Source organism: Populus nigra, chromosome 11, assembly GCF_951802175.1.
Source record: "Populus nigra chromosome 11, ddPopNigr1.1, whole genome shotgun sequence".
Classification (NCBI taxonomy): Eukaryota; Viridiplantae; Streptophyta; class Magnoliopsida; order Malpighiales; family Salicaceae; genus Populus; species Populus nigra.
In genome coordinates, this window is record NC_084862.1 from 2,610,608 (window position 1) to 2,621,202 (window position 10,595).

Genomic DNA, 10,595 nt, shown 5'->3' on the forward strand with positions numbered 1-10,595 from the left:
AAAGTGTTCCTTATAATAGAACAACAAATATCTTAATTTGCATCTGCTTCACGGTTTTTTAACCTAGTTTTTAGTTAATATTAAAATCTCTTTTTAATAGTTGTTGGCAAATATAATCATCAATCTATTTTATTAAATATACGCATGCATCAAATTTTAAATTTTAAGTTCATAATTAAAATCTTTTTTATTATTAGAAAACACTTTATCAACACTAACATATTTTTTTTTATGTTAAATAAAAATTTTAGTCTTGCTACGCGGAAAAATTATCTATTATAAAGACTAATTTATTTAATATGATTTTGCAACAAGGCAATATGTTCAGTACATGACACTCTAGAGACATTATTTCATATGATTTTGCAACAAGACAATATTAATTGCAGACCTCCGGTGTTTCATAGATTATGATACATGGGTGATCAAGAACTAGCTTATCAAGGATAAACTTCAATGAGAGATCTTAAACCCAGAACTGGGTTGATCTTATAGTTACTGAAGCCAGCATCAGTGAATAGTTTGGCCCATTCTTTCTCGTTTCTTTCTTTTCCTGTGACCAAGATCATCATCAGCATATCAAAGAAGAGCTGTGTCTCAGTTGAACCTTCTACCTCTTTATTGTTCTCCACCACCATATCTATGATAATCAGCTTTCCTCCTTCTCGGCCCTTAATTGCCTCCTTGCATTGCTTGAGTATTTTCACGCATTCCTCGTCATTCCAGTCATGAAGAATCCACTGATTGTCATCAATAACGAAATAAAAACATGTTAGAAGTATTAATAGTCTAAACTGAAAGAAACCAGTAATTTTATTTTTTTTAAGTTTTGGTGTTATATATGCTTAGTAATACTGTTTTGATCAGTTAAAAAAAGTCATTTCACCTTCAGCAGAATTGCATCTGCTTGAGGAATTGCCTCGAACATGTCTCCACCAAGATATTTCAAGTTTTCACTTCCCTCCAAACCAGCTACCACATGTGGGAGATCAAAGACTGTGCAATCCAAATGCTGGAATTCTTTAGCTATTGCCTTGGCCACAGTTCCAGTGCCACCCCCAACATCAACCAACGAATTTAACCCTTCGAAAACTCCCTTGCACTCATTTACCAACACACTCGAAACCAATCGAGCATCACTTGCCATAGCTTCATTAAAGAAATGATTGAGCTTTGTTTCATGGCCAGCATATTCCCAAAGTGTCCTTTGATGGGCCGTATAGAACGAGGAAGGGACATCATTTTGGAACCAAACGCTTACATAATGCCATGGTTGTGTTAAAATTGGATCAAGCATGGCTAGCAAGAATGGTGTTACACTGAAAGGGTTGTCCTTGATAAGGAGTTGAGAAGCATTGGTGAGAACATAGCCTTCTCCTTCAGTCTCTCCACTATTATTTTGTGTCGCAAAGAAACCAGAATGGACCAGTACGCGCATGAGGCGATAGACTCCAGGGGCTTTGGATGGGTGAATGGGCAAGACAGCGACAAGTTCAGAAAGGGTCATGGGTTTTCCATGATTATGGATAACATCCGGTATGCCTAGTTGAATAGCACATTTTAGAGACATTGAGTTTACGAAGTTGAAGATGTGATTCCAAACATGAGCTTGAGCTTGAAGTAGCTCAGCACCATGCATTTTCCCTAGACTGTCTCTAGATTTTTAAGGTTTGATATATACTATGAACTTGTATGATCGACATTGGAATGCTTAGACTATATATAGAAGAGGATGTGACACTCGGGGGCGAGGGGGGGATAAGTAATATAATAAAATATAATATTTATTTTACTTTATTGTACATGAGTTGTAAAAAAATCTGTATAATTTAGTTTTATTCAAATAATTTACTATAAACATATAATGATCTTTGTATAAGGTAAAAGATTTGAAGAAATACCAAATTAAATCAAAACAACGAAGTTAATTTCATCTTCATAATATATTCATCACTTTAATGTTGTTGGTCTTTATATCTTTCAAATATAAACATACAAAGTATATAAGAAACATTAGGTAAAACGAAGTATTATTTATGTTCAATAAACTTTGAAATAAAGCATAAAATAATAAAGAACTATTCTCACTAATCAACGCAGGTTCTTTGTAAATTGAGGCGCATTGAAGTTGCTCAATCATAACTTTGTAAATTGAGGCGTATTGAAGTTGCTCAATCATAACTTTAACATTACACATTGGAGATGGTTCACTAGGCTGCGAGTTATCAATATTTTTTTTTTGATAAAAAATCAAAATTTTCTTATTTTGTTCATGGTTCAACCTAAAATTAAAACATATATCGTGAGAAAAAATTGATAATTTTGGTGATTCTGCTAAAAACAGAACATAAAAAAATCAAAGTATAATCAAAACAAACCAATAAAATATATCTAATTAATTCAAAAAAAAGCACTATAACAAGAATTCAAAAAACAATTGGTAAAATTAGCAGATCTAAGATAAAAATGAAGCAAAAATAGTAGAATTATATATATAAAAAACCTCCTCAAATTAATAACAAACATCTCAAAACAAAATAAAAATAGATTTTAAATTTAAGTTACCTTATTTTGTTTGATGAAAAATAAATTAATTGATGGCTCTGCTTCAATTTTTCCGTTAAAAAATTTTACTTATGATTTATATTTATATTTTTGTTTTTGACCGGCTGCAGAATTTATTGCGCAAAGTAATGATTTTATATTTACAGGATTTATATTAGTGCTACGTAAATTAATTTTAAAAAAATCAGATTGAAAAATCACACTTAATTACAGTAAAAAAACTCACCTTTGTAGAATAAAAAACATTTTCCACATTTAATTATATATATATATATATATATATATATATATATATATGAGGGGGGGTCACAGGGGTGGAATATTTTAGGGGGGGCGGGACCCCTCCTTGCCCCCCTCCTTCCGCCCCTGGATGTGACACTATTGAACTAAAGTATTATTAAAAAAAAAAACTGGATTCGTTTCTTCTCCGCTTTCTTCTCAATATGACGTCTTTTCATCATTCCTTAATGTCCTCGTCAGTTAATAATAGTATTCAATAATGCACTAGGGCTTCTAGCCCAGCGGCAGAAGCAAGGTTTCCTTGTTTCCGTCACTTGAGTTCGAGCCTTAGCGTGCACATCTGTTATCCCCGTGATATTTTACATGCCTACTGGGCTTGCAGGGTGTTCAGTGGGTCCGGAGATTAGTTGTGACGCGTGTAAACTGGCCCGGACATCCCGAGTTATCAAAATAATAATAATAATAATAGTAGTATTCAATCATACTCCAAAACGTAGACATGGCATTCAATGTTTTAAATTTTAAATAAAAATTGAAGAAGCGTATTCACTAATCTATGCAAGCTTATCATATGATTTCAGCAAGGTAACCAAAGAGTAAAACTAATAAGAATTGGACTAAATATGTACGTCATTTTATATAAAATTGCATTACTTTACATTATTTGGAACATGATTTACATGAGGCAACGAGTGGTAATTACTTTAGCTGTAGATAACGACCACGTCCCTTTCCTCTCCTTGGCATAATAGTACTGGTAAACACTTTTATTAAACCCGGCTCAGCTCGGCAGGTCGACCTGGTAGCTAGACCAGTCTAGGTCTAATAAAAGACCGGCTGTGGCAACAGCCCGGCCAAACTCATTAGTATATATACCCTATATTTTCATGAAAAAAAACCATATTTTTTCAATGTAGGATAAAAAAACCTTTTGGTTTAAATACTTCAACTTAAAAGGATAACATAGTATCTTTTTAATGTGGGATTTGAAGCCCTTTTATATATATACTCTATGTTCTCATGAAAAAAGTTATGTTTTTTCAATGTGAGATTTGAAACTAATTAGTATATATACTCTATATTTCAAAGGAAAAAGTTATGTTTTTTCAATGTAGGATAAAAAAGTTTTTAAAATATTCTTTTAAACTTCATAATATATATAATCTATATTTACATGGATTTTTTTATATGAAATATTAAAACTTTAATTTTTTTTAATTTTTCCGGGTTAATTCGAGTTGACCCGAGTTGACCCGGGTTGACCCATGAAACCTAGGACCTCGTCCCTTAGCCGGGTCAATCCCCGGGCCGGGTTTAATAACTATGGTGGTAAATAGGAAGCTGACGGCGGCTGATGAAGTTGTGAAAAAAATTTATATAAAAATTAAGTTTTGTGTCAATAGTTCTGACCTATGATTTGTTTAATTTATCTGAAAAATTTAAGTTAAAAAACTCATAAATGATTAAAACAAAACATTTTTAATCAAGTATTATCTTGTCAAAATTCTAAGGAATATAAATTAACTGATCAGGTTCTACGTTTGCTCTTTAAAGACAATGGCTGAGCCACAATGGAGCAAAAGGTGGCAATAGCCCCCTTAATTATTTTTTTCAAAGTATTTTTTTATATTAAGATATTAATATAATAGCTTTACAGGGTTAATTTTCTTTGTTAACTACTAATTGATCCAAGCTCTTTTTCTATTTTTATTATTGTCCCTACCTCTCTTTTTTCTATAAAATTTTTCTTCAAGCCCTAAACTATTAATTAGTTAAGCAAGTGACCTCTTATGCTTTATACTTTAGGGAAGTTTCCTTCATCTTTTCTATTTGTTTCATTATCTAATTTTAGTTTTATTTATTTATAATTAGTTATTAAAAATATTGGGGTTTATAATAATTTATGGGTTTGATGAATTAATATGTGTATGGGTAATATTATATGCTAATGGATATGAATTGAAATGAATTTTGATGAAATGATATGTATTTTGCTATGATTTTCATATGAAAACTGACGGCGATGAATTTACTAGTGATTAAAAATGAAGTATAGAACAACTAAAAAAATTATGGACATAATAAATAAATTAAAAAGAAAACTTTTAATATTTATGTTTAATCCACTTGTACAAAACAAAAGGTCAGAAAGAATAACATCAATTTGTAACAATCTTTTTAAACTATGATTTTAGATGTTATGTACCATATGTCAGTATATAATTGTTGTCAAGAACTTTTCTAGTTCTTGAAAGATTTAGAAATAAATAAATGAAAATTTGTTGTATATATTGAGAAAGATATTTTTAATGAGATTAAAAATACAATTATTATAAAGAAGTTTTAAAATATAAAATCTCGAAGAGAACAATTATAATATATATTCTTTGGGTTGTGAAAAACGATCTAAACATAACTTTGAAAGTAACAATCTATGAGATTACTCAACTTTGTAATAAGTAATTATTTTTTTATGTAAGAGAAATAACTTATTTGATCCTTGATATGACTACTGAACAACAGAAAAGGAAACCCATAATGAAACACAAGGGTTTGGAACAACCCGCAGCTTGCTTATCGTAACACAAGGGAAATTAAGTAACTCATAGGGGCAGCTAAGTAGATGCTTAAAAGGCAACTATTGCTTTCCCCATCAAGGGAATACTTCAATGATAGACCTCAAACCCAGTATGGGAGTTATCTTGTAGTTACTAAAACCAGCATCAGAGAATAGTTTAGCCCATTCTTTCTCGTTTCTTTCTTGGCCAGTGACCAAAATCATCATGAGCATGTCGAAGAATATTTGTGTTTCAATTGAGTCGTCTTCTCCTTTCTGGTTCTCCATCATCATGTCTATGATCATCACCTTCCCTCCTTCCCTGTCCTTGATTGCTTCCTTGCATTTCTTAACTATCTTAACACATTCTTCATCATTCCAGTCATGTAGAATCCACTGTTTCCATCCATCACAGAGAAAATACAAGAGCTAAAATAGTTTAAACAATATACTACCAGACTTACATAAATAAATACACACACACACACACACACACACACACACACACACGATTGATGATAAATGATATTGTCTATGGAAAATAATATTATAGGAATATAATTTTACCTTCAGTTTCATGGTTCTTAAAATGCATTTGTTATGGCTAATAATTAAATTTTTTAGTAATATTGACCAAAATATTATATTTATGTCGCAATGATCATTTTATAAGTACTTCAAGCAAATTGTACTTTGTTATATAAGATTTAAATATAAGCGTTGTTATATGGTCTAACTAGTTTAGCTTGTAAAGTTAATTAATATAAGATCAAGAGATCTGGAGATAAATCTTGCTTGTGTCAAAGATAAAAGGGATTATATATGCATAGAAAAATGATTCATTAACAGCGCAAAAATGCTCTGTTAATGAGTAGTGAGGGAATTTGGTTTCAATATTGACACCAAATTTTATAATCAGATAAAACTAGAAGTTCATAAACTCTATTAATTTAATAATATCATTAGAAAATAAGATATCAATAAAAAACAAAACGAAATAAAACAACTATTCAATGCAAAAGATGAATGTTTGTCAATATCATAGAAATATATCTTCACATTATTCAAAAAATATCTCAATAATCTTATTTTTTAACAAAGTAAAAATTAAATGAGAATATACTAATTTCATAGAAAGAAAAATAAAAAAAATATGAATATAAAAAAAACAAAAAAAAGTCAATTATTGTTAATTTTCTAAACCATGACCCGAGTTATAAGATCGAAAGTACTATATATGAAAAAATCATGAGGGTTAAATCACAAAAAAAAAACAACACAAAAAAATCCAAAATAAAAAAATACAATAAAAATAATGAATATTAAAATTGTAATAAAATATAAATCAAAAGGTAAAAATAAATTTTAAATTTGAGAGTTAAATCCAATATTTATATCTTTATTATTTTTATCCCAGTAAAGTAACCATATTCTACTTCATGAATGGGGAATTTTAGTGCTAAAGCTTTGATGGTGGCTGCTGAGATTTAATAATTCCAGCACTAAGAGGTGTTTGTTTGGGCATGTTTTCAAGGTAATGAAAACAAACAAAATTCACCACGAATTACCATGACAATTACAACCTCGAAAATGTGTGGTGGCAAAATATTTACTAGTTTTGAACATTTTTGTCATCATAATTCTAAAGTATGCTCTAACTTCTAAATCCAGTGTTTATTGCAAAGATATATATTACAATAATTAGGTCCCTAAGAATAATAAAAAAGCTATCTTATTTTATTTGTGGCGTACTAAATTATAATATTATTATTGGCTATTGCAATAAACCGATGGATCTTATAATGTAATTAGTTTGACTTACATAATTGGATTTATGTAATAATTTTTCATGTTTGTTAGGGTTAATCATGAATATATGAATGACAGAAAGGGATAAATAAAAAACAATCAGAACAAATGAATAGAAAATGGGCATGGCAAAAAATATGAACTTGTATGCCTTGGGCCTCAACAAGACAAAGTCTTCAAAGCCCTTAAACCACTAACTCTATAACTATATACTCTGGGATTGTGGTTCATATCAGATTGCAGTGGATTCTTTAATCATTGAAACTGTTTTTTAATCGAATTGCCTTGTCACGTCCATTCATGGCGAACTTGGAGCCTCAGACTAGTCTTGTAGCTATCAATGGGGATAGTGCTAATGTGCATTGCTCTGAGCTTCAGCTTCTTATTGATTAAAAATCTGGGTTAATCTATCTGATTTCTCATACAATTAAGCCAGTTTTGTGCTATACTAATCAGTTTTTTTTTTTTAATCAATAACAAGTTATTAATATTACATAAGTAATGAGTTCATAGCCTTGAACCCTTAGGAAAACCATCCTTTTTCTGGAGAAAAAAATACTTTATTTTTTCCCACTTGTTCAAACCTAAATATTCTTACATCTGGCTAAAGTTTCCTCAAAAGAGATGGCTGTTATGAATCAAGCTAGTTCATCTATGGGTCAAAGTAAAAGTCCAGTCCAAGATATGCTACGGGTTTTCTAGATGGTGAGGATACAGTCTAGGAATTAATTAGTTCAACAGTTAGGCCTATGGATATCAGCCTGCAATATGGCTTAAAAAACTATATGGTCTTTAGGAGCAGTAAGAAGAATGTTAAACTCATTCAAAAAAGGGTAGTATTTTGGCAACATATTCTAAATAGAGTTGGTGATTTCATAGACTCATGCATACATGCAGTGAACTTAAGGACTCGTACATTTATTCCTTGTCAAGAAACTTCTTAGGATGATGTTGAAGATGAGATTGAAGTTCCTACATGATCAATCTAAATTTAAAGGTTCAAAAAACCTCTCATAAAATCCCTAGTTATTAAACCTGGATCGGCCCGACAAGTCGATCTGGTGGCTGAACTGGTTCAAGTAAGGTAAAAGATCAGCCAGTGCAAAAATCCGGCCAAACCTGGCCAACCCGGCTAGTCAACCTGTGCCCCGAGCAAATCTGGATGAGACCCTTTTTTTTATGTGATTTTTCTCCTATACCCCTTTTTTTATTAACCAAGATGTGGATGGAAAGGACAATAAATTAGTTTCCTTTATCTCTGAAAAAAAAAGATGGAGTCGTCATTTAATATTTTGATCACTAGAAACCCTAACTTGTCTCAGAGTCTGGATAAGGAGACTAATTGTGTATAAGGAGGACATATCACCCTTAATACACCTTATATAAAGTAAGTTTTATTATTTATTTGTTTGAAATAAACTAAAGTATTGTTGTGTTTTCTAACAATTGGTATGTCTAATTGTTAAAGTCGGTCCACTCTAATAGAATAGACCATAATTTTATAAGTAAAGTCTAATCATTTTACAATCAAAACATATAAAATAAAGAAATATAAGGCTTGAAATCTTCTTTATAGCATGTTTGCATTGCCAAACAAGCCTCAAAGATCAAAAATAAAAAAAGCAACTTTCTTTGATAATTTTTTGTCAAGCCGAACTTTTAAGGTTCTCTAAAAGCTCAGCCAGCCACGCGGGATGGTTTCTTTACAAAGGTCCAAAAACTAACACCAAACTAAAACAAGCAGCATAAGATTTTTACTACCAAAAAGGCCATAAATGCCCGCCTTCATTTCTTGGAAGATCAAAACAGCTGATGCAATGAGTTTGCCATGACTTGTGCCCAGAAACCAAACATCCGAAAAAAACAACCACAGCTGACTTAGGATTTTGGCATCCAGATCCTGCATTACCTAAAAAGAAAAACAAAGCATGCTTCCTTTCCCTTATTTTTTATACAGCCGAAATGCACCATCAGGATTGCTTCTTCCCTCTTTCTTTTAACAAAGCAAGAACATCATGATACACCTTTGAGCTAAAAGTTACAGACCTACTGATTCAGCTTATATGAAACCCAAAAAAAGGCACTTATAACTTTAGGCAATCAACAACAAAGCAAAGCATAGAGCATTCACATAAAAAGGAAACCATAAGTTTATTTAAAATCCCCCACAGAAGCAGAGGTAATGATACCCACCACTATGATGCTGCGCTCTCCTGCCTCGCGATGATGGTGCAGAGAAGGAGGCCAGTCGGTGCTGTTGCTACTGATAAACTGATCTGTGGAAGCTGGTGCAGTGCTGGAGGATGACAGTTAGTGTTGTCTGTTGATGGATGAGAACTGCTACCTGCAGGGTATGTGCAGAATCTGCGCTGCTCTGCTGCTGAAGGAATACTGCTGGGTGTTGCTGCTGTTTGTTGTGAAGGACATGTTTTTTAACATGAAAAAATCCCAAATAAAATTCATTATGCATATAATTAAATAAATTAAAAATTATTTATCTAATAAAAAAATTAAAAAAAAATCAAGCTCGATCTCTACTCAGCCAATATAAATTAGTCAAACATATAATTTGGATCATGAATTTAATTGGATTCAACAATTTTTTTTATAATTTTTTTTATCAAAGATAGACACCAATAAAATTAAAACCAGTAAAATATTAAAGTGATTGGAAAAAAAAATCAAATCAAAACAAATTGCATTGTCCAATTAATAATCAACCAAATATCAAGTAATGAAATTGAAAAAAACGAATGTAAATTAATGGATAAAAACACAAAAAGACTCCATATCTCAAACGAAGAAGATCCAGAGCTCTTGGACCTTCACAAAAGGCCCAAGCATGTCGAACTAGAGGAACCCACGTGCTTGGACCTTATTTATTTATTTTTATTAAGGGGTATATAATAAGTTGTCCGCCTCGTAATGAATTAAAAACAAATAAAGATGACGTGTTGCTTGCCTTGTTAGGTAGACAACGTGTAGCCTCTACCGCCCAGATTCCAGCATTGGCTTGATGGGAAAGTACCCCTTCCCCCCATTGTCTTCTTTCATAAAATAAAATAAAAGGATGCATAAGTACCTACTTTTTAATGTGATCTCAAATCTTGATGTTGGAGAATAGATCTCATCCATTTATTGGAGTCAAGGAAAAAATTTTGTCCTGCTTTGCAACTAACAAAAGGAGGACTAGGGATGTTTTTGCAGGTAGAACAATGTTGAATAATGTATTTGGTAGAGAATCTACTGTTGTTTTTTGTGCTATTATAGCTAGAGTTTTGGGCTTGGAATGAAGCTCAAATACTAAGGTATAAGCTGACATAAGATTTGAATGGTATTATGAAGCAGTGAGAGAGACATTAGGGCTGAAAAATGGGTATTTAGGCCTCCTTTTCTTTTGTTTAAGGGAAGAAAACAATGAATA

General features: G+C 31.6%; 1 protein-coding gene across 1 annotated transcript; it reads right to left on the reverse strand.

Moving 5' to 3' along the window:
- Positions 1 to 269: 269 nt before the first annotated feature.
- LOC133667976 (trans-resveratrol di-O-methyltransferase-like) lies at positions 270 to 1,700 on the reverse strand. Its single transcript, XM_062087698.1, has 2 exons — positions 887 to 1,700; positions 270 to 740 (listed from the first exon to the last, which is right to left on the reverse strand). The coding sequence occupies exons 1-2, from the start codon at positions 1,637 to 1,639 to the stop codon at positions 441 to 443; spliced, it is 1,053 nt and encodes a 350-aa protein (XP_061943682.1). The 5' UTR covers positions 1,640 to 1,700; the 3' UTR covers positions 270 to 440.
- Positions 1,701 to 10,595: the final 8,895 nt, after the last annotated feature.